The sequence below is a fragment of the Aythya fuligula genome, chromosome 4 (genome assembly GCF_009819795.1).
Source record: "Aythya fuligula isolate bAytFul2 chromosome 4, bAytFul2.pri, whole genome shotgun sequence".
NCBI lineage: Eukaryota > Metazoa > Chordata > Aves > Anseriformes > Anatidae > Aythya > Aythya fuligula.
In genome coordinates, this window is record NC_045562.1 from 50582879 (window position 1) to 50608748 (window position 25870).

General features: G+C 36.6%; 1 protein-coding gene across 1 annotated transcript in view; it reads left to right on the plus strand.

Moving 5' to 3' along the window:
* Nucleotides 1-7630: 7630 nt before the first annotated feature.
* Nucleotides 7631-25870, plus strand: part of GABRA2 (gamma-aminobutyric acid type A receptor subunit alpha2) — a 61048-nt gene continuing 42808 nt past the window's right edge. Inside the window, 2 exon segments of the mRNA XM_032187122.1 lie at nt 7631-7988; nt 10582-10697. Of these exon segments, the coding sequence (XP_032043013.1) occupies nt 7918-7988; nt 10582-10697 (187 nt within the window). The 5' untranslated portion in view covers nt 7631-7917.

The window sequence follows — 25870 nt, forward strand, 5'->3', positions numbered from 1 at the left end:
CAGAATAACATTTAACTTTGAAATATTCATTTTTCCAAACTATTTATGGTGTAACAGAGAAGCATATTGAAACCTATGATTTTTTTATTTATTTTTTTTTTCTTTAAGATGGAACAGACTGGTAGAAAACTCAGGAAGCTGAGAATAAAGTCACCCAGAAGAACGAAGGCAGTTGGGTAGGAGATATATAGTTAAAGACAAAAATATTCATGGTCTCTTTGTGCAATTTGATCCATTTGGTTTTTAGTTTTGCTAAGAAGTTTAAGGAACCCTATGCTTAAACCTGAATTAAAGACAGACTTGCTGCTAAATATCTGTGGGTGAATTCATTCCGGACAAATATATAATTAAAATAATGCACAAATAGTCAAGGATATGAAGTTGCTGTTAAACCACTGCCTGTAACAAATGGGAAACAAACAAAAGAAGGGAGTTAGAGTGTGGAGTAAAAACGTAGAGTTATGTGGCGTGACAAATTAAAAAAAAAAAAAATTAAAAAAAAAGAAAAAACTTTTGCCCTCTCAGTTTTTCCAGTCTCTTGCATCCTAGATGACTGCCCTCTGCCTTTGGTGTTTGTGCAAACAGATTCAAGCTTTTAGTGAGAGGCAGCACTAGGGAGGATCCTGCTCTTGCTAAAAGGTGTGTTTGAGACTTCTTCTATTCATACTTGCTTCATGATATTGAATTCAGGCTGAACTAAAAGGGAATTCAGGCTGAGCTAAATTCAGGCTGAGCTAAAACACCCCTTCATCAGAAGCAGTGCTGTATTCCTGAGCATGGGATGAGGAGCTGCTGGAGCTGCCCCTGTGCCACAGCATCCCTTGGGTCTTGCCAGCAAAAACAAGGGACATGCAACATGCCAGAGCAAGCCTCTGTAGTAGGATGGTGCACAGAGAAACTTGCTTCGTTGGCCACCAAGGAAGAGAGGAGAGCCTGTTGTGTTCCCAAAAACTGGTGTGCAATTTTGACCCCACCAGGGACTTGTCAGGCTGAGGTGAGGCTCTTGTCCAGCATCTTCATCAGTAGTGTCCATCAGCGAAACTGCAGAGCTCAGAGTCAACTAAAAAGGACATAACAAGTTCCCTCTTTTCAGACAGTCTTGATGTTTCATAAAATCTTGCCCATGGCACACTTTTTATGTGGTGGATTTGAATAGCACTGTCCAGAGTTTTTGGGTAGCACAGCACTTGCTTTGTAGATAGCAGCACAATATTCTGCAAGCAGCCACTCATTTGCACTCTCCTGTCAAGCAGTTGCTACCCAGATGCTTGCAAGTACAATGCTGTGTTGACACAACCTAATTATCTGCCATGTGCAACTATTTATACATTCTCACTATGTTAGTGAAATATGAGGGCAGCTCTATTTTTCCTTAAAAATCCCTTTGCACTCACAGGCAGTATTGACTCAGTGTTGTGGAAATGAATATTAAAATGTAGCCTAGTTTTCTCCCCATTTAGAGCATGGAAGGCTACTGCAGACTTGCATGTGAAAGAGAAGGCATGCTTTGGGTTCCCTTAGGGAGTCATCTCTGTTTCATTGGTGATTCATTTCTTGAAAGGAGAGGAAGGAAGATATAGCCTGCTAACACCGAATGCCATCTTTTTATCTTGTTATTTATTTATTTCAGCCCAGGGCACTCTCAAAGCATGTAACTACTGGAATGTGGTTGGACTGAGGGATGCTGAAATCTGCTTTTTTGGGGGGTTGTGATTGGCACTCACTTGCATTGAAACATGGGAGGGTGGGGGGTGGTAGGGGTAAAGGGGGATAGGATCCATACTGCCAGATTGCTAGGAGCATTTTTGATTTGTGCAGCATTGTGTACTTTAACCTCCTCCCATAGAGCTGGTTAAGAACACCCCTAAACATCTCCTCAGGAGCCACCTACACAGCTATCTACCTGGAGTTTACTTCTCTCTGTATCTGTTGATGCAGCAAGTGACCCTCTAGGAAACTGCAGTGTGGAGAGGGTATTGAAATTGATCAGTTCGTTTATGCAAATGTCTTCACCATCATCTAATTTTCATCCTGTGTAAAGTCATCTGCAGTATGCAGAAAAGCTGAATTCTTCTTTTAAGTGCATAAAAATACTATAATGGCAATTACTTAACCCAGATATGTTTATAAATAGCTCAATGTTTTTGCAAATTGTGAGCAAGCTGTCACAGGCTAGAGCTACATCCACAAGCAATTATGTGGTTTATATTTTTTTAACAAACATGGGACATAGCACAGCATTCATTTTTTCCTCTTGAATCTTACCATCTATACTCCATACGCTAAGAAGCTACATTTTTGTAGTATGGAGCAATGCTTTTGTTGTTGAATTTAGGCAAGACACTTCATGTTAGAACTGTCTTTGGATTGTTTGTGGTTAGTGATAGATGAAGACATTCACCTGTGTTTTAGCTAACACTAGTCAAAGATAGCAGGAAATTCTTTGAAGTTCCAGGAGGCAGAATCATTTTTAAAATGCAGATTTTTGCCACCCAAGATAAGATAATCTCAGTTCAAATGTTTTCCTGACTAGGAGCAGTTAGGAGCAATTATTGGGCTGTTAAATGGATTCTGGCCTTTCTTTTAAGCATTACTAAGCATTACTAAAATTAGGGTGAGGGCTGAATTTTTTATCAGGACTCCAGTGTAAAGACTCTTTACCCAGAGTAAAGGTTGTGTTTTTTGGCAAAATCACTTTCAGCCTTCTGTGATATGTGAGCTCCCCATAGATGTGAAAACAAGAATTTGTAGCTGAAGAAAACTATCATTCTTTATAAAAGCAGATCTCCTCTTCCATTCACTCAGACCAAGAGTTATGAGCCAATTTTATTCATCTGAGCGTTCCTGTCCCAGTGGGTGCATGTGTTGCTTTGCCCTCCGCTGCTTGCCTTATGTTTGTCCTGTCAAGGAAGATCTACTCTAAAAAGATGATGCAGGTCTCGCTGCTCCTGATAGATGGCAAAGATTCTCTGGTCATTCCCTGTGTTGATCTCGGTGTATTTGGAGAAGACTGAAAATCCTGATATGTGTTTTAAGGTTCAAATATAGGGGATGTATAGTTCTGGAAAATAAAAAAAAAGAAAAAAACATTCATCAACATGTAAAATGAGAATCTGGGAAAGCTCAGATTAGTTTCCTGATCTTCTGAACTTCCCAGTGTGCTTTGGCAAGTAACTTAAAGCCAGTTACAAATAGCTGAATTAAAGATGGCAATGGCCATTTACTTCTGCTCTTCATCCAGCACCCCTAGCTGAAGATTGTATGATAGTTAGGGCCTTTGAATAAGCACAGAAATTTTTCCCAGTCTTGGAGTTTCATAGATAAACAGAATATCCCAAAGATTAAAATTGGTTCAGGCACTTACAAGAGTGGGCACCACATAAAGCCGTAAGATTTGGCTTGCTGTCTTGCTTGTTATATGAGCATTTATTGCTGAATGGTGCATTTCAAAATGATATCACCTCTCTGAGGGGTTTGTGGAACTTTCTCGCAGAAAGTCAGTGACTGTAGGGGTGTTGGAGACCTGGGTCTTCTTTTCTTACAGATTTCTTATTTCATATTGTCAGTTCAATGTGGCATAACACAGAGATGATCCTGGAAGAAAGGGAAAGAAGCGACACCTTTCTGCTCCAATTAGCATTAATGTAGATATGTGACGAAGCAATCTAGGGACTGACTTGGTTGAAAACTAATTTCCCCCTTTGACTTTTTATTTTGTCATGATTCACACAAATAAAATTAATTAGCTTACATGTTTAAATTGCATAGCCAATTGTATCTTGATTACATATACAAATTTTAGATATGTAAAACAGTATTTCTAGTTATGAATACCATATTGATTGACAGATGTGTATTATGCCTTTTAACAGAGTAAAACATTTATAAAAAAGCATGCCTCATACTAAAATAAATAATAATAATAAAAATCTGCTGCTGTGTTACATCTAAATAATTCTGATATATTGCTTCAATTTACATGTATATGCATCACTTTTACTGAATCCCAATGATGATGATTATTTTTTTTTATCCTTACAGGTATGACTATACCTGACCCAGATATAAGGGTGAAGATTATTCTCAGGCAACACAAAGTATATGATGATTACCTTAATCTGCCAAAAATGTTGTCTGGAACTAGTGTACTCCTGAACATACCCCAGATCTTCATGCTGTGTAAATCACTTATTGGCCTTACTTGATTATGTCCACAACTGAAGATGTTTACTGCCAGCTCTCTAATGGCTAAAAGTGTGAGGTAGTGTTTTTCTGTAATTTATTCTGCCCAAAGGATGGAATAACTTTGTCATTTCATTTAAATGATCCTTACAAGCAAAGAAAGCAGTCAAGTTAGTGTTTTGCAATCCAGAAAATGACTAACCTGGGCTTCACCTCCCCTGTGCTTCTATTACCTCTAAGCTGGAAGAAGTACTTACAAAATGTCACACACCTGCACTGCTTTTCAATTTGTCCTCACAGGGGAAGTCTTTCTAATCTCAGAGAGGTATTGTGAAACACCATTTATCAGTATGTGCAGAGCTTTGAGATCCTTGGTGAGTGGTTAATAGAATGTAAGGTCCTATTATAAGATACTTTATAAAATCAAAATAGGGATTGAATTCTAGTCATATGTACCAACAAATAAAGCAGAAAATATATAAAGCCATTTAAGTAAAATAGTTAACAATTTACAAATAATTAAAATTTAAAATAAATGCTGGAAATAACTCTTTATGGGCCTACAGTTTCCAGCAGAGGCATTCAAATCTTCAGTTCAGTGGCATGACTCTCTACCTCCTAGGGTGCTTGCATCAGGGCTCAGGAGAGTCTCACCAACCCAGGTGATATGCTGGATGCTGCGTATGACTCATAGCTAACTAAAATTCAATAATGAGAAATAGCATTCAATACCACTCAGCAAATAATAAGGCAGAAAGGAAGAGAGAGTTCCCTGTTGACCGTGGATCTGAGAGGGCCCAAGTGCTCTGCTGCTAAGCAATGAGCCGTAACATATCTGGTGTTTGTGAAACCTGAGGCAGGCAAGCATGTTGCCCAACAAAACACTAAAAACACAGCAATATCACTCTTTTATCTTCCAATGCTTTCCAGTTCATCAACCTCGTGGGTTACAAGTGTGTGGGTCTATCATAAAGATCCTTCTCTCTGGTAGTAATGATATTGCCTCTGATATCTCATGTACTGCCTCAGTAACCTGCCCCCGCACTCAGCTTCACTGCAACTTGAGATGCCCCATAGCTCTGTCCAAATTGTCTGAGAATAGGAATAAGGAGCTATTTTCAAGTTTCTAATCCTTTTAAGGCAAGTGCTTTATCTGAAGTGTGACTTCAATTTATAAAACTATGGTTAAATCTCTAGGAATACCACCAGTAAATAAGTGTGATCAGAGCCTAAAACCCAGCACATATTTCTGGGGGAAGGCTTTGAGCACTAACTTGTTATAAATACATACCTTGCCCCATGTGGCTTCTGAAGAATGACAATATGCTATCATAGCAACAAGAAGCCACTGTGGCTGCTTTCCTTAATAAATATATTTTTCTATTTTTTGATGCAAATCACATACAAAAACCAGAATCCAATTTTGTATTATGGTTAATTGAAATGACTTTTGGGAAGGAATGCCATGAATATGTGTGGGGAAAAAAGATTCTGCTTTTATTATGTAACATATTTCAAATTAATCAGAAAGGGTCTTTACTTTTGATGATGTTTTCTTTCTGCCTATTGCTATTTGTGAAGTCACCCTGCCTTAGGATAAGTAATTCAAGCTACTTTTCTTTACTGCAAGGGTTGATGTTTCCTTCAGTATCAGCTCTTAATTCTGCAGAATCATTTACAGCCAGGTTTTTCTGTTCTTCCTCCTAAGATGTGAGGACTTACAGGCAGATCCAAAGAAAGCTTGAGATTGACTACAGAGGCGATCAGATACCTGATCAGATAATGAGGAACTGCAAGCAGAGGGCATTTTCACACCAGGGTAGAGGAGGCCGTGGGATCTTAGGCCCAGAGTGAGAAAGCTGCTGAATGAATGATCTTCAGATCACAGTTTTTGCATTTGTGTCCTTACCATTGTCATTTTACTGGTTATTTAATATCAAAGAAAAGCAGCGTGTTCCCTCTCTTGTCCCATTCTTGCTGCAGGTTATGAAAAAAGCTCAGAGCTGGAAGAAACAGAACAACCTGACAGCCCAAGCACTTTTCTTCCTTCTTTTGTCTCAGGCTCTGCTGTCGAGTCACTCAGCCAATAGAGGAGAAGGAAAACAGGAGGACCTCTGGTTGCAACCAGCAACAATTAGGAAGCAAGAAACAGGGAAAACAGCAGAGATAGGAGAAGGAATCCCCAGGTTTTTGCAGTTGATTCTACAGATAACTGAAAAAAGTAGCAATTCTTTCTTTTGCTCCTCCCCACACACACCATGTCTGTGCACGCAATTTCACATGTTCATTTGGGAACTGGTCATGATTCAGAAGCAAGCAAAAAGCCTTCACTCTAAGTGCAACAGACAGGTAGCCCAGCAATGTTAAGAAGATAAGTGAAAACTGTGTTTTCTGAAACTAATGGTTTGAAAGGAAAGGAGATAGACATTGGCTTAAAAGAAATAACACAATGTTATTGCTAGCGCTGCTTTCAAGTTAACAATGCAAAATGAGGGTACACTAAATATCTTTGTCAAGACTGTCCTCATCCACTTGCACTAAAATTCACAGAAAGGGATCTTAATAGGGTCGGCTACTACTCTGAAGGAGGACCACACATTACCAAGGAGGCCAGCACGACTGAAAAGACAACACAACAGAAAGTAATGCAAAAAAAAAAAAAAAAAAAAAAAAAAAAAAAAAAAAAAAAGGAAAGAAAAGAAAGAAAAAGCGAGGTTCGTTTCCTTTCGTTGTCTTGGCTGCCTGCACCCTCCGCTCACTTGCAATGACAGACTTTTCTTCTCTCCGCATCTCAATTAGGCTGTGCCAACGGGCGGGGAAGGGAATGGCGATGAGAGGGGGCCGGGGGGCGGCCACTTTCCCGCACCACACCGCAGGCCGTTCCCACGGCGCGCTCAACAAGCGGCGACCGAAAGGCCGAGGAGGGCCACCCAAAGCGCTGTTTGTCGTTTGTTTATTTATTTATTTATTTATTTATTTATTTATTTATTTATTTATTTATTTATTTAGGGGGGTGGCGTTCCGTTGCGGACGCGAGGCCACCGCAGCCCCCCTGTCAGGAGCGGCCGTTTCGGCAGGGTGACTTGCATCTTCCCTGCCCCCGCGCCAGCAACGGGGCCGGGGGGGCCCCGTTCCCTCTCTCTCCCCCGCCGAAGCCCACCCTCCCCGTCCCCTGCTCCCAGGTAGGGTTCCCGGGGATCACCGCCGGCCGCGGGTAGCCCTATGGCCACTAACGGCCGCGGCGTGGCCACTAAACGGGGCTGCCCCCCCCGGCGGTGGGCGCTCGGCTGGGAGCGGCTCGACCGCGGTCCCCTCCATGAGCCCCGTGACACGCCGTGGCCCCCCTCCCTCGGCTGCGGTGTGCCATAGAGAGGCGAGGAATGGTTAAACCCCGGTCTTTTTATACATGCGTCTTTTTTTTTTTTTTTTTTTTTTTCCTTCGTCTTGGGGCTTTCAGCTTACAGAAAAGGAAAGCATCTGATGCGTCTGCTCACATGCCACTTTTGGTCATACGTTGCTTCTTTGCACAGAGCAGGATCGCTGGGAAAGATGGAGATACAATAAGTTGCTAGTAGTGAAAAGTGCTGCAGAAATAACCTGGCGGTTTCCCTTCTCCACCGAAGTGACATATTTTTTTCCTCGGGTTAAGTTGAAACCGCTGCCTGGCGGAGCCTGACTGTAGCTGAGAGTGGGTTTGTGTTTTCCTTGCACCGTTAGGTTTTGCAAAGAGCGGCGATGAAGAGGAAGCTGGCACCCTCCAAGATGCAGTTGGTTCTTCTCGTTTTATTGGTGTGGCTACCAACAAGGTGAGGGGATGTTTAATTGTGTCATTCGGTGCAAACATATATGTTATGATCTTCTAAGCGTAAGCTTGTGTGAGACGTTATAGAAGCGGAGTGTATAGTAATGTAATAAAAATCTCTCTTAGCTGTTCGAATGCAGTATTACATAGTTTCCAGAGCAAATGCCGTGGGAGAAGGCAGTCCGGGGATCATAATAAACGCTAACGACTTGTCCTTAAACAGTTTGTGAATTAATGCTTTATTTCATTGTGTCAAAGAACTAAATTTTAAATGCCTTATTGTAAAATCTGATTCTCAAAGATATATTGGAGTTACCCTATCACAGTGATTCTGTACCATACAGAACAGTTAAGATGGAGAAATAGATTATTGTGGTCAAATAGCAAATCATAGTCTAAAATAATGCTGGCTTTTTTTTCTTTTTTTTTTTTTTTTTTGATACGGGCATGTCTTTTTTTTTGGTCTCTTTTTTGGTCAACATAACAGAATTCAGAATGATACTTAAGCTTTACACCTCTAGGTGGAGATAGCATACAACTTCACAATCTCATATAATAAAACAATAGCTTCATTTATTAATCAACTTTTTTATTTTGTTTGAAGTTCCTCATTTCTAATGTGACAACATAAGAGAAAGTAATTTTAATCATACAATTAGTTTTGTGTTTCCCATGGACCCTAAACATCCATAAATTGTAGTTTGTAACTTTGGTTTACTTGCTTTGGTTCTCACTGCAGTAGGTCTTGTCCTAATATGGTACTGGTCATAAGCTAAATAATGCAAGTTTCAGATGATTTAAATTGTCTATATTCATCTTTGTCTATTTCCTAGTGAACAAAATATTTCCTGAAACTATATTTCCTATTTCACTTTATACCTAACAGTGGTGCAGCATTAGTTGAGTCACAGTGGGCCAGATCCTGCAAACCCTACTCAAGTGAGTAATCGCACTGACGTCAAAGAGGCTACATGCGTAATTAAGGAGTTTATGCCTGAGTAAAGTTTGCAGGATTAAACCCTAATTTGATACAATTGTATGATCTATTTTTTTTCATGGTATCCTGACTTCAAAAAAAAACAAAACTGTTATATCTGAAAAAGAAGCTTAAAAATGGCAGATACTTAGAGCACAGAAATACATTAAAAAAAAAAAAAAAAAAAAAAAAAAAAGAAAGTGAATCATCTAGTAATTAAGAATAAACTTACATAACAGTAATATCACACATGATGTTTTGGTATTTGTTATAAGTTATCTGATTTGCGTTGATTATGTGGTTTGTGTAATGGAAAGCACAGATTGCAAAGATTTACATGTAAATACTTCCTCCATGCTGTTGAATTGGGGACCAACAAAAAGCCATGTCTTTAATCATTTTATATCTTGCTTGAAAGAAAATGTCACCTAAAGCCACTTCTGGTTTAGAGTAGGAAGAAAGCATGCTCATTTTTATGCTGTAATTAGTCATTCAGAATGGCTTGATCAGTAGCTTATTTAGGGATGATAACTACTCAAAATTTCAGATCAAACATGTAGATGGCTAAAAAAGCTATAAATTATAGTGCATGTAGCAAATGATGCTTTGCTTCCTTAATACTTAATGCTCTCCTATTAAGTAGGTACTTAATGAGCTTGTGCATTTCACATGCATGGTACCTAAAATTGTCGGTACAGCAACATTTGCATGTGTAAGGGTTTGTGCAAGGCAAAGTTTTCCTAGTATGCAAAACCTTTGTTTTGGGTGTCCAGGTCTGGGAGAACTGTTCCTAGCCACAGCTGTGGGCAGCAGGTTCGTGCTCCAGCCCCTGGTCTATTCCATAGTCTATGACCCATAAATACTGGAACATCTCTTTCTTTGTTGGGAAAGTTTGAAGCAATTGATGACCTATAGATTTTTCTTGACACTACATATATGTTTTTTTCTATCTAACTTTTATAAGGCTTGTCTGCATCTAGTGGAACCTCAGATAGTGCTTTTTATAACAAAACAGCATTTTAAAAACAGGAAAGCTATCTGCAGCTATCCTGCAGCTTACTAGTCAGCGTCGTTGTTCCCACCCACCAAGTACTGACATCAGAGGACTCCCTGAGCATGATTGCTGGAGTTTTCCCTCATGTTGGTTCTTCTGGTCATGTACTTAACATAACCATTGGGTGGAGGCATATCCACAGGATTTATCCAGAGAGAGAGAGTACACTTAGGTGCGGACTGATAGAGCAGGGCTGGAAGGAGACAGTTCTGTGTGTGGGAACTCAGGTTATCAGTCTGGAAGTGACATGCCACTGGGACCTGGGAAGCTCTTCCAGGCTTTTGTACCTGGACAGCCAAATGTGTTAGTGCAGCCTCACTGTGATGTAATATTGAATAGAAGTAGAGGCTACTGGAGAATCACTACCAGGAAATTTTAAGTGATATGCCATAGACTGTTATGTTTCTGACCATATTATACATAAATTGTGTATTCATAGACTCTTAATTGCACTTTTTGTGTTAGAAGGCAAAAAGGTAAATATTCAAGGCCAGCTGGCAAAAACTGCATGTTGAGTGTATACTAAAACATATCTAGCATTTTCTAAAATGTAAAATATCCATTTAGATCAGTGCTGGCTGACTCCCTGGAAGACGAAGCTAAGAATAACATCACCATCTTTACAAGAATTCTAGACAGACTTCTGGATGGTTATGATAATCGTCTTAGACCTGGATTAGGAGGTAAAAAAAAATAATAAAAAAAAATTTAAAGATTGATTTTAAAAAGCCAGTTTTACTGTACAGATTTTATGTGGTGATATTCTTTTTTTTTTTTTTTTTTTTTTTTTTTCCCTAACAACTGATATGTATTTTTATAAATTATTTATAACTATATTCACACAGTTGAATCATTTGAAGTTTGAGGAAGATAACATCTATGAATGGAAAGGAGGCACTTTCACACATTTATCTTAAGTAAGAGAAAAAAATCTGAAGATTTAACATAGTAAAATGGAATGAGAACAAAAATAACATCTAAATTTGTTATTCCAGTCAGGATTTTTTTTTTTTTTTTGAGCTAGGAACACAGGCTTGATTCCCTGCAATATGACGAGTGCATGTTTTTAGAAATATGCACAAATGTTTTGTACGGTATGTAAAATTCACATTTTAGATTCATTCCTTGGCCTGGTAAATCCAATGGGAATGTTGTATTTTTTACTTCATTGAAAATTAGGGTTTGACTCATTAATAGAATTTGTTCCTGGGTACCTTTGGTCATTAAAAAAAAAAAGGGGGGGGGAGAGAGAATACTAGAGAACAGAAATCCCTGCATTTGTGCCACGGCTGTAATTTTTTTTTCCAAAATGTCAGTTCATATTATCATTTTCAAGCTCTATGCCAGTAAATGTAACTATGTAAGCAAGGAATTTAAATAATTTGGTATTGCAAGTATTGTGCAGAATAATCTGTATGGTATGGGGAGGGGCATGATGCCTTGTTTTTGACAATACTTTGCCTACTGTTATTATTTATGTGCTATTTATACTGAGTAACAAATATTTATGCATTGATAATAACACTATTATTATTACTATTCGTAACAGTTTTGGTAATGGTAGTTTTCAGCTTGGAGACTGTTTCAGCTTACTAAAGCTAATTCTAGTGCAAAATTCCTGGGAGCTGTTGCTACTCCTGTTGATTTCAGTGAGATCAGGATCAAAGCTAAAGATCTGCTCAGACCTCCATGGAATTTACCCCAAGAAACTCCATTTGATCAAATTAGGAGTTAGTTAAAGCTCACAGTTTTAACAAACACTCTTCCATCCTGACCTGTGGCTCTGCTGCTGTTCTAGTTCCGGAGAATCTTGACTTGCATCTGACGCAGCATAAAGTGGGAGCTAGCACTGGCTGGCAACAGCTTTCTCATTTTACATTAGTTTTAATCTGAAATATCTTCATTTTTTTTTCAGTTCTGTCCTCTGATACACTTGAGATTTGTGAAATAGTTTATATGAAGGACTGTTGTATTTACATAATCCATAAAATGAGATTTTCAGCATTGTAGATGTGAGAATCCATATAATGATATTTTACATGGAGATTCAATTTTTCTGCGAAATACTTGATTTTAAGAACTTGGACATAATATGAACATACAGTGCTTTGCAAGAAACTTGCAGAAACATTTCATATCACAAACTTGAGTTTAATTTGCAGGGCTTGTAATCATCGTTTTTATTAGAAAAAAAAAAAAGAAAGTTCTTTTCCTGTTTACAAAAAAAGGATGTGCTATTTAATGAGAGCAGTCTGCAGTTCCTTTGCATATCATGTGCTCTTTTGAATATTAAATTTTATATTTTTTATAACATGAATTTTGAAAACAAATTTATATTTATTTTATATTTTCCATTAAATCTACTTCAAAATATCTTCCACTTTTTCTTTGCCAGGCCTTCTAGGTAATTAAAATATACTTTGGGAGCATAAAAATTAAAGAATTAACATCTGTTTGGTATTGGCATACATGGCAATCAACCCATGCAGAACATGTGTGAAATGAAACTATGTCATGCATATTAAACTGTGATGATTCATGATGCATTAATGGTAATCTGCAAGAGTCCTTCAGTTGTGGATGGACATATTCTGATAGTTTAAAACAATACTTGTAAAATTCAGTCATGATAATCTATGATACAAAATGCACCAAACAATGCTTTTTTATTTAATGCTTAATAATTATGGAGATTCCTATTTCAGAAATTTTGTAGCAATTTATTCCCTTTTCTTTGTTAACCTGTACTCTGAAAAGGAAAATGGATATTATTATTATTCTGTTTTCCTTTTTTAAAGACACTATGTGCTTAGTGAGTCCTGATAATTTCTAAAAGTGCTTTTGCATAAACTACAGTACTTTGACCATGCTGCATGTCATTAATTTAATATCCTTAGGTTCAATTCTGTTCCAGTTGCATTTCTATGATTCTGAAATAATTCAATTGAAACTAGTAGAGCATTTGCTTTGGTATAGCAGCTTGCATTATCCTCCTAGGCTGCTATGACTGCTATGACTGCTAGGCTGCTATGACTGCTGTCACAATCTGGCCTGACGTGTGGTACACCAGAACAGTCCAGGGTCTGAGATAGATTCTTTTAAAGTGTTTTCTGAAAGTAAGAGTTGTTCACCAGCTCACTTTCACCTGTTGTAAAAGACGTTTTTTAGAGATGTCTTATAGCAAAATTCAGTTCATTGTAAAGAATAACTCAGCTCACAAACGTTTTTAATAATGAAAAGTACTACCTTAACATTGGTTATTTTAGCTAATTATTGACCAGTAAAATGGAAATGTAAAGGCTTTTTCAGAGGCTGTATATAAATTCAACTAAGTAATTGCTTGAGAATTTGTCCTAGATTTTAGGGATAGATTTATAATGGATTTTACCGTGAGACTTTGTGTGAGTGTTTTCAGTGGGTAACTTGGTGCTTTACTGATAAAAAGATACACCGGAGAACTGAGTTATTTTGTATGCACTGTTAGGGAAACTTTAATGTTTACTGTTGATGCAGCGCTCTCAGAAAACAGGTCTTGGCTATTGGAAAGTCTTCCTAGCATCTGGGATCTTTGAATGATGTATGATTACTATAGCAATGCAGAAGCTTGCAAAATGGATGTGACTAGGGAAAGGAAGACACTGTACTGTCCCCTGAAGTCAGAGACATCTCATAGCACTTAAATAATACTCAGACATACCACATTAAAATAGATATGCATAAGGATATTCAAGGGGATATAAAATTTTCTCTGCACTCATATTATGCTAAACACTGGATTGTAGTTGGAACTGTCTTGACTACCCTCACATTTTTGACATGAACTATTTTACCTGAACTTCACATGCAATTTCTGTTTAGTAATCAAAATAAATTCCAACTTCTGTTTCAAAACAGATTCCTATTCAAAACAAATATGACATTAGAACTATTTTGAAAGAAACACAGCCATGCAAATGACAAGCCATAAAGAGTTCCATTGTTTATGATATTCTTCAAAATCATGAAGGTATTTTCTTCTGTATTTGCTGCAATGTTTATAAGATGCTTAGATAGAACTTTTTCATGAATCCTTTGATTTTTATTATCATGTAGAAAAAGCAATCTACAAGCAATGGGCACTAAAAGTGAGCAAGGGAGCAAAAGAGACTTTAGATTTTTAAACAGTGAGACAACAAAATGTTGAAGCTAAGATACAGCTACATTCAAACCGGGAACTAATTAAATTATGTATGTTCTGTCTGCTTTCCTCTGCCCTATGGACAGCCATGATTAAAGGAAACTGAGCCATAGAATAAGGTAATCCCTTCTTGTAATATTTTGATACTTGTTTGTATTAGGTATCTTAGCAATAGCATACTTTTTTATTTAAATGGTAGCTTCTTTTTAAATACAGAAATGAGAAGTAAAGGAGAAGTGATGGAGATTGGGGCTGGGATTTTGATATTATGTTGGGTACTTCAATAGGCTTACTATCTCTATAAGCTAGTCAGCCTGCATTCCTTTCTCATGTTTGAAATTGCTTTTTTGCAGCATCTATAGAATTCCTGTTAATTTTACCCTCCAAAATTTATAAAATATGATTGAATACAAGAGTTAATTAGAAAATACAAAATTTAAATGTTGAAAATAAAGTAGTGGGAAGTAGGAAGAAAAGACAGAGGATTGGACTTCATAGCCTACATGCTAAATTTTCAATTAACGTGTTGACATTGAAAATAGCTACACAAATTTATACTGCTTGAGAATCTTTCTGCAAACTGTGATCAATCTCACCAACTTCAGGAATGGCATTGGATATAAAAGTTGGTTATTCAAAAAACTGAAAAAGATCAGACAATAGGTAGGTGGAAACTACACACCATTGGAGGTCCCATTTAGAAAGATTCATCTCCACTGCAAGGTGACTTTCAGATGTTTTGATTGATTTAAACAAGAATCTCCATTGTGTTTAGTTAGAAACATATTTTTTTTCCACAACATTTTAGAAATAAATTGAACAGGAAAACTAAAGAGAACTGAGAATTATTGCTGATTATTGTTATCAGGGATATGGTGAACAGTGAGCACTTAAGGGCTTGATCATCCATCTTTGCAGTTGTGGATATATTGTTGCCTTGAATTGGTGTAGTAGTGTAGAGAATCAGACTGATTAAAAGTTGTTTGATGTGCTTGCTAATACGAGCTAAAAAGGAAGAATTTTTTTTTTTTCAGAGAACTTGATTTTCAATATCAGAAGAGTAATATGCATTCAGATATGTATGTATCAGAGATATGTATATCTTCGGTTGCCAGGAAGCAAGGCCATCATCATATGCTGATAATATGGAATATGCTAAGTTTAGGGCAGTGTATTTATATGTCACTGTGATTCAGAGAGTTTTTGATCAGCTTCAGAAACATCAGTAGCTGTTTTTGGTAGCCTCATTGTGCTTGATACACATACAGAGCACCTTAAAAGAAGGTCCTTGGACTCTTTTTGTTGCAGAACACTCCAGGGAAGCTATCACTACTGATCTTAAAGGAAAGTTTCACTATTGTTTCTAAAGGAACATGTGCTCAGTCTGTTCCCTTGCTCAGTCTGGTTACTACTTTAGTGCTCCTTTGCTTCAGTTTCATCTTTTGGAGAAGGTAATGCCTCTGCCTGGATGTAGTGCACAGCAGTTCAGAGCAGCAGCTGCATTTTCTGAAAGCCCACTATGTATGTAGTTATTCTGGGTTGCAAAGGAATAAATACTGTATGCTTTTCCTTAAGGTTCACATGGAATCTGGTCATAGTGTTAGTTATTAACATAATGTTAATTAGGTCCTAATAGTTCATTCAGAGGAGTCAGTGAGACACTCAGATTAATTTACGTTAGACTTGCTAATAATAATAATAATAATAATAATAATAATAATAATAATCTAATAGTCTAGGGAATAAATCACTATGGGACTGGAAGGATAAAAAACCCTCAGAAACTCTTGTGCCACTGAAGAGCAAACCAGTGAAAATGTTACGGAATAGTATACTGGCTGAGGAGCTTTTTTTTTTCTCAAGGTGAAAGTCTGTGGATAAAACAACAGTGAAGATGTGAAAATAAAATCGTTACAACTGTGAAAAGTATTGCAATTATGGAAAGTGTTGCACAGCACAAAGTGACAAAATGTTATGCTTCACAACCTTTACCAAAAATCTGGCTACTTTGCTGTAAAGTTTATATGCCTATAAAAGAAACTTGTCTGAAAAGATCACCCAGTTCACTGAACATGTATATTCTATATCTTTTTTTTTTCACTTTTTCCTGGAAAAGTATCAGCATTTGCTTATAAATACTGCTGATGAAACCAAGACTTTATTAAGGATATTAATTTGTGGAAGAAGATACTGCATTATCTTCAAATTTCTGTGGGGTTCATTGTAGCTCATTGTAAATCAGATTGACAGGATTGTTTAGCTTTTCAGACAGTTTTGATGGGCTAAGACAAATGTTACATTTTTTTTTTTCTTTCAATGATATTTAAGTAATACATACCTAGAATACTAGGTTATTGTGAAACTGTTGCAATCCAGTGGCCTTGCTGGTCTCTGAGGTGTTCTAGTGTTGGTTGCTTCCCTGTAAGACCTTTTACCATGTTATATAAATCTTGCAATCAGTTTGCTATCTGAAATACAGATTTATTTTTCACTCAGGTTGACTGGTTTTGATAGACAAGGACCAAAGGACTGCATTTCTTATTACTCTTATTACTCTTATGAAATGATACCACATATGTACTTATATTAGAAGTATAAGTATTGTGTAATTGACTCTCTCGGAAACATTTTCAGAAATACTTAAGTATATTAGAAATTCATCCAGGATATGTTTACTGGATTTTAATGAATTTCATGGATTTTATCAGTGGATTTTATCCAGGCATAGAGTGAATTTAAGATGTAGAAAGCAATGTGTATATTGCTCACAATTAAACAAACAAACAAACAAACAAAAAAACAAAACCCACATTAGTTATTCTGTAGCAATAAAGACCCATTTCATAATACAAAATTAATAGTATTCTGGCTTACACTAATGGGTGTACTTACAAACAGTATCAGGAAGTATCAGGAATGCTTATTGGTATGATGTAGCCTTGGAGTATTCCACTTTGTATATTCTTTGTATAGTAGGCATACCGAAAGTTACAGGTCAAATCTTTTCTTTAATAAGGTATACCAAAATAGAGTGCCAATTGAAGAATGTAAGAAGGAAGCTGTTGAGATCTCATATTCAACTATTCAACTGTATAAACACCTAAAGGTTTAAAAGTTTCGGTGAAGAACCAGCGGCTAATAAAAGCATTGATCTAAAATAAAAATTCACACAGCGTATGTAGGACACTGACAATATTTGGAGTAACTCTACCCTTCAGAGAGTTAGCAAAATGGACCTTATGAATATGCTGAATTTAAGAAAAAATGATAGTTACATCACGCAGTATGTGAGTCAACATCACTGTTTTGTTTATGTTTTTGGACATGCAACAGTGACCAATCTTTAAGCAAACAGTTGTGCGTAACTATTTATTTCAAGCCAGTTCATTAGCAAAAGTTGACATTTTATTTTCAATGGCAACTTAAGTAGACATCAGAACTCTTTCAGCTTCTTTGCATATAAAAAGTTAATTTTTTTTTTTTAAAAAAACTTAGTTCTTGCAGCATCTAATGGCAAATATATATTTAATTATATTTCCTGTGTTTTAGCACCTCAGCTGCCATGAGCTTTTTACTACATGTTTATATTCTGCATAATGTAACAGGCTTCTTCTCCATACTAGGCCTGTTTGTGGTTGAAAACAAGGTAACAATATTATCTTTTTATGAGCCATAATAAAAGAGAGAAGAAATGTGATTTCTCTTTTGCTTTAGGTTATAACTATTAGGCCAATGATAGTGATTTTCTACATAGTCACAGAGAAGTGAGCAACACAGAGGTTGCTCAGAGAAGTGTTAGAATCTCCCATCTTTAGAGACACAGATTAAAAAAAAAAAAAAAAAAAGACAAAATACGACCTGGACAACCTGATCTGTCTTCAGATTTGGGTCTGCCTTGGACCTTAGAGAGGTCCTTTCTAAACTGTATTATTCTAAGATTCAGTGACTTCAAGACAGCAAGACATTGAAATAATGTCTGAAGCTTTCCATCTTAATTGGCAACTGTGAAAAAATGAATTTTAGAACATCAGTTCTGGAAGACAGCTGAATAAAAGTATGTGTGTCGATCAAGCGCTGAAACTGCCTATGGACAGTAGGATGCACAGTGTTGTACGGCTTCTGCATTTATTATTCAGAGTAGAAGATTTGGATTAAACAGAAAAGGTCGGGAGAAATACAGAGGACATATCCTTCTTATGGTCTTTGTCTTGAATTACTCAACATTCAGCAGAAACTGAGACTTGACTAATAGTCTAAAAATGACTGTAGCCATCTTTTTCCCACCATCACCATAATCTAGATTCCTGAAGATTTTTAAATATGGGAAAAAGTATCTCTGAGGAGAGGTACTGTATTTCATCAGACATTCCCAGTATACTTTGTCATTATTAGATAGGCAGCGTATGGGGAACTGAAAAGTTTTACAGTGCTGTCTGTGCATTCTGAAGCCTGGCACTTCCTCACAGAACACCGAGGAACATGCTAAACTTTGCTCTTCTCAAATGTTTTCCTGAGGGAGATCTGCCTTTTTCCTTCTTTATCTCTCTCTCTCTCTATATTTTTTCTTCATATTTGCCCCTCTATTCTTCTGAATATCAAACTGGGAATATATCTACCTCACAGTCCCAGGACTCCATTTCATGCATTCTTCTAGAAAATACCTCTCTTCTTTATCAAAATTCCATCAATTTATTTCAATCCATCTAAACACAGTTTTACCCAGATCCAGGCCTGATACGCTGTACAGAAGCAGTCGTCTAATTTTGGATTTTTTTGTGGTGTGAAACTCAGACTTGACTTAGCCTCCTCCCAGATATGGTTGCTTACATCCAGCTTCCTGAAAGATTTCATATCTAATGAAACCTGATTGAGGAGGTTGAGAATGAGGCAAAGGCAGCTTCCTTGCTAAATAGAAAATAAAGATCCTTCTCTACTCACAGATTGTGTGGCCCTCCTTTTGTGCTGGTACATTTTTGTTGGTGTTATTTAGTGGCCTGTGATAGATCTGTTGCTTCTGGCAATATTCCTATCCACCTATTATGCTTCTGTTTTCTTTTAGAGTCACAATTTCATGACCATTTTAAATAATCTTTTCAATGCACAAACTAGTGTATTCAATTTCTAGAATTAGTAGCATGTAAAAAGTTATGTCATCAACAAGGATCATGTAGGACATTTTAATTGCCTGTACATTAAGACTGCTTTGTTGTTGTTTTTTTGTTTGTTTGTTTTGTTTTGTTTTGTTTTCAATATTTCTTGAATTAGAGAGATAAAATGGCAATTGGCTGCTTTTAAAAAAACTGGCAGATTAAGACAGCTGATTTTTTTTTTTTTTTTTTCCAAATACCCACTGTAAGCTTGGAAGTGGAATAAAAAAAATCAGTTTTACCATTAGAGGATGTGCATAATTTCCTATATAAATGTTTTTCAATTATGAGTCATCTGTCTCAAAAACAGCTATAGAAGGTATATCAGACAAAGTTTTATGTTGCTGTATAATTAGACAGCTTGCTAAATTAAAATATTGGTAGAAGATTTTGAGTTAATATTGTCAAAAGTCTAATAAATACTGATTATAAGAATTAAGGTACTTGAATATGTCAAGGGTAATCTTTAAACACATTTTAATGTCTGTTTTTTTTCAGGTTAATACATGAATTAAATTAATCACAAGCTGAAGGAATTTTTATTTACCACTGTCATCCTAATAGCAGTTTGCTTTTTAATTCAAAATACATGAGCACTATTTTTATGAAATTGTCTTTACTTTAGGATAGTATGATTCTGCTGGCCTTCTGGAAGTTTTTTTTTTTCTATTTGGGAACCATTTATATGATTACTTTGTAGCAAATAATTATTGATTTAAATTCCTTGATTCCTTGCCATAGTTGAGAGCTATTTAATAATCAGAGCAGGTAACCCCATGAAAAAAAGTGTAAATCAATCTCTCTCTTGCTTGGGATTATTATGCACCTCAAAGGACACAAAACATTTTAGTAAAGTTGTGTAGCTGCCATCAGAGATTGAATTTACTTACATCTGACCAAATTACATTAATTTGCCTGTCAGTACATTCGTATGTGGTTCTGTGCATGCATTTCTTGTTGAACCAGTAGAAATCTTGCATCAAAAGTCATGATCTGCAACTTGTGCAGGAAAAGATGTGGATGCCCCATGTTCAGTCTGGTTACTCTATGTTTTGTCCAAACTTTGTTATGTATCTCATAATATTGTAATGATAAGGCTATTAGAATTGATTGCAATACAAATTCAGTGCAGTGGACCACTGACTATAATTATGTTCTAAAATATAGTTCAATAATTATTGGTTAAAAACTGATGTATGCTATAAAATATACATGTCCATTATATGTTCATCATGGCTCTCAGAAATACAATGAAAGTGTGTTGGAGAACTTGTACTACTTTGCAAAAGAGGTAATCTTTCCATTTGAGTAAGTACTAAAGATACACTAGGGTGAAATAACTGGGAAGTATGATCCAACTTGATCATCCAGTGATGGAACAAATCCATGTCTTCAAGTCCAAATACTGTACTGTTTTACAGGTCCTATAACTTCTAACACCGATTTGACTTGAATGGAGAGGTTTATGCAAAAAATGTATTTCAGCTGGATGAAAAGATGGCTTCTAAATGCTCTTTTTATTTTTATTTTTATTTATTTTTTTTTTTTTTTGACAAACTTTTTTATCGAAGTTTACAAAGGTTTCTTGCATTTGGGATCTTTCATGTGAATGTAGTTTTCTGGAGTTACTAATTTGTATTTATCATGGTTTTTGTTTTAATTTCAAAAATGACATCATCCTGATCCCTTAAATACCTGAATGGCAGAAAAACAATGAATGACTGAAAGATTGCTCTGTCATTAGGAATGCTTCATCTCTTTGTTGGTTTCCATTGCTCGGCACTAATTCTCTCATTCAGGAGAGGTAATTCTCTTCCTACACATTCCCTGATTTTTCTTTCTTGCATTCATTTTTAGTTGTCATGAAATAACAGATTCTTCAGACCACTTCTGTGAGATGATTGGGAGTGATTAGTGCCATCCCTTTCCATTCCCTCTAGTGTGCGAGACTTTCAGCACAACACCAGAGAGCAGGAGGAGAAAGGATTTTTGTCTTTGAGAATTTAGGTGTGGGCTGGAGGGACAATCCCTGCCCTGAATACATCTGCCTAATGTTATAGATTTCCTCACTGACGATCTAAGAGCTGCTGTGGATGCCTTTTCATTCTCATTATTTGAAGTCACTAATATTTTTCCGCAATGAATCGAAGAATAAGGAAAAAAAGTCCCTTTGCATGAGAAGTTGAGGAGCAACAGTAGTGTGGAGTATATAAATGAGAAAAAGCAGAAGTTTGAGCCTTACATTAAGTGCTGTGTTGATAAAAACCCTCTGTAGTCCTGAGGGTATGCCATGGTATTTCACTGGGTATCTTTGTCAGTGTCCCCAGTGTTAACTGAGTAACAAACCATTAACTTCTTTATACTAGATCTTTAAATGTGAACTTGGTACTGCATTGCCTCATGTAGTTTCTGAACAACAGTTTTCCTACTGGAAAATTTAATAATTAAATAAAGATGAGAGGGAGAAATATAAATGCCTGTTGTTTGAGATAAGGGAATGGTAATACCTTCCAGTCTGTGGGGTGTTAAAGAAGTTAGAGAATTCTATATTGTTGTTGCCAGGCATTTTGTCTTCAGTTAACCATAAGAAAAATGAACAGATAATCTTGTTTGCTACTCCATAACAGGCTAATTCTAAATTAAATAAATGTTTTAAGATAATATTCTGTGGAAAATGCTGTCTGCATTCTTAGAAAGCCAAAGTATCTGCTTAGGAGAATATGTACATTAAGAAATTGGGACTTCACTGATTCTAATTAAACTCATGTTGCCATCATTTAAAAAAAATAATTATGCTGTTTTATGTAGCCAATCATTTTGTATTTTCTGCCTGTACAAAACTGTTAATTTAATATTAAAGGAAAATCTTGTCCCGTATATATACACCTGTCCATATATAGAAGCTTGAACAGGTTCTGAAAGTCCCGTGGACAGCCAGACAGGAATTCTTTTGTCTGAGCAACCATAAAAGACAAATTGGAGCCTGCTTTATCCAAGTTCTGGGAGTACTCTGGGAGTATGCTTTAGAGGAGATTCTGGGAAACACTGCTATCTGTAAAGTACCTTGGAGACTCAGCCGTGGTACTTTTGAGTCCTTCAATACTCTTCTTGTAGGCACATTACACAGCCTTAATGTAAGACCATTTTTATTATTAACTGGATAACAGAATAATAACTGACAAGTCTGTAACATGTTGAAGTGGGATTTAAAAAAAAAAAAAAAAGAAAGAAAAGATTGTCCCCATAACTGTCCATATTTTTAACTCATTTGGGGATTACTTGTTTGATTTAAGTATTAATATGAATCTCTGTTGGGTTAAACCAGGAACTCATTGTTTGTCCTGTTTAGCAAGAAGCTTATTATCTGTGGTCATCCCATGGGTTGTCCTGCTAAACAAAATATGTTAAGAATAAAAGAAGGCATCTCAGCAGCCAGTCTGATTAGTGTTGTGTCTCAAAGCCCATACCTCTGTTTCTCCTTTCCCTTCATATCAGCAATTGCAGGGATTAGGAAAGTGTAGAGAATGCTTGTCTGTTCTCATGCACTCTGGGTATTTTGGGGTATTAACATACAAGCTACATTCAGCTGATTTTAGTAAATCAACACTAACTTTTTTGATACATTAGAATAATGTAGGTAAACATGAATCTCCAGTACTTTATAGTTATTTCAGCTGGCTTAAAATAGGATCTGCTGACTGGTTGATAGATGGATCAGCATAGTGCCTATTTTTTTTAACTGTATCACAATCTTCTGGAACATGATTATAGTATTTTAGACAGTATTACCTATTAAAATAGATATTTGAGGCTCCTGTTCCCAAAAAATAAAAATAAAAATAAAAAATCATTGAGTGCCTACTAATATACAGCTTTGTTAAATAAAGGCAGTACCTTTTACTATTATTGATTCCTCTCAAGCTTGGATGAAAAGTGCAGATCTAGCAAATGAAAAAAGAATTGTAGCTCCATTTTTAATGACTGTATAGTATATATGTTTAGTAACCCTGTAGTTACTGTAATTGGATGTGATAGAATCATAATTTTCAATTCTTCTTAACTCTTTTGATCCCCAGAGGAACTCCTTCAGCCTCTGGGACTTAAGAACATGTGAATTTCATACCTCGCTCTGATAGCAGCAAGCCTTGGGAAGATGCTGATAGCTGATGACAATGAGTGTTTGCCACAGATTAGACAGGTTTTGTTTGCAGAGCTTCATCCCACTTTCTTTCAGCTTCAGGGTTCCAGCTCAGTGGAACTGAGTGGAACTGATCCAGATCAGTGATGTAGCTGATGACAGAGATACTCTCCAGAGGCTTCCTCTGAAGCCTGAAATCATCATGGAAGGCCTTTTTCACTGATGTTAGTGGCATGCCATTCAAATATTCATTATGTAATTAATAAGGATAATAAGCGCTTGGGGCAGTGTCTGTTTTAGTTTAGGAAAACGGTGTGTAGCCAAAGGGTGCAATTTTGTATGTATTATCAAAATTCTTTGGTCACTCCAGTGTGTCACTCGAGTTCTGTGGCTATCTCACATCTCCTTGGTGCAGGGATCTCTCATGCTATTTCAGGAAATTATGAGAATTTGCTTTTGTTGAAAGGTTCTGAAGGAGAGCCACCTCTCAAAACTTGTACTTTCACTGTAAAATTGACATGCTGTTATCAGCATAAGACGAAGTGGTTCCTGAAATACAACCTTCAGAAAATCTAGGCTGAGTGATTTTGGTTAGAATAATGCCTGGGCCTGTATTACAGGAGATGAGAAACAGTAAAGGCATGTCTGAAAAATTTCAGACTCAGACACTTCATGACTGTAAAGAGAATGTAAAGATGCTGCTGTTTTAAAATTATATACTTTTATCGCGAGATGTGTTTTGGAGTACAGAGGGGGCTGGCAGTGCGAGTGCATCAAATGTGATGATTTGTAAATACTGTGACTTGGAATAAAGTACAGACATTAAACCTGAAATCAGCCTAGAAGAGTTTGACAGGATGTCCCATGACTGTAAATATAAAGCTCATCAAATTCAAACATTTTAAAAAAGAAAGAAAAGCTTTACAATGTTTCTAAAATCTAAGTTTCTAAAATGTTTTATTTTTCACTTAAATGCCACGTAGTTTTGATTTACTGTCAAATGTCTGGTGTGTCAGGCTGTTTCTTTTACTCCAGCTTTTCAAGTACCCATCTCAGTAAGACCACATTTATTCCAGCCAAGCTCCACTATATTTTCACTTTCATGTTTCTATTGAACTTTTATGTAACTCCAACTAAAAAAGTCTCTCTTTTTTTTAAAAATTATTATTATAATTTATTTTAGAGCTGGATTATTTTTCATTCTTTTTGCCTCCTTTAATTGTGGGTGAGGATGTAGTGAAAAGGAAACAAATTTAATTTTAGTGGATTTTGAAGTAGTCTGGATTTACAGGAACAGATTTCATATTATCCATGTGTTTAGATTGCCCTTTGCAATCTAAATTCTTTGTATTCCTGTTTTCAGCATTTTGTTTCTCACTTTCTCAATCGTTACATCGTCAAGACTACTGCTTATAAATGCTCATTGGCTGCAAATATTTATACAGCCAAAACATCCAGGTTATGATAATGTCTTTACATTGAACTTGGAAATTATAGGAATACTCTCTTTAAAGAATTGGGAAAAAATCCAGAAATATGTCTAGGTAATTAATTGCTATTTTAATCACTTGGCAGTTCATACCTCTGAGATTGTAAAAATGTTGCTTGAGGTGCCAAATGTCTGTGAAGTCCAACAATAGTGGCCAACAGTATCTAGTTTTTGCACTTCTGTTTTGCTTCAAGCCCTCTCTTGTGCTTAAGTAGCAGCAGGATTCAAGCTAGACACTTTCATTGGCTGGCCTGATGTGACATGGGTTGCGCCAGACAGTACAATAGCCTTCTCATTGGGAATGCAGTACATTCTCGCTTAAACATCTTATTTATTTTTTACCTGATTCGGAAAATTTATCTGAATCCACCTCTCCTACATTCCAACTGTGTTAACTAGACATAGGGCTTTTTGGTTGCTCTGGGAGAGTTGTCCCTTCCAGTGGGGACGTTTCATGTATCAGAGCACAGAGTGAGACCTATATTGTTTAGTGCTGGACTGTAAAGCCATTCACAGTCTTTGGCCAATTTGCCCCATATAGACTTAGATTTGGCAATGCCTAGCTTTTATGGACCACACGTACAGTGGAATTAATTACTTCATTCAGGTTTCCTTTGTGGAACATAGGTAAAGCTAGACATGTTGTCACACCTTGGAAATGATGTGGACATACCCTTAACTGTCTGTAAAAACAGCTTAAAAGCCAATAAACTCAGTGTGGATCTGTCAAGATAAGCAATTAAAAGTGCTGAAGAGAGGCATGCAGCCGAAGCTCTTTCTTGCCAACACAGGTGAAAAATCAAGGTTTGGGTTGGAAAATGCTACCAATCTCTACTTTTTTCTGTTCACATTGTTGTGCCTCCTCTAGAGCTCATGCTATTCCTCATCTCCTGAAAACAGAGCTG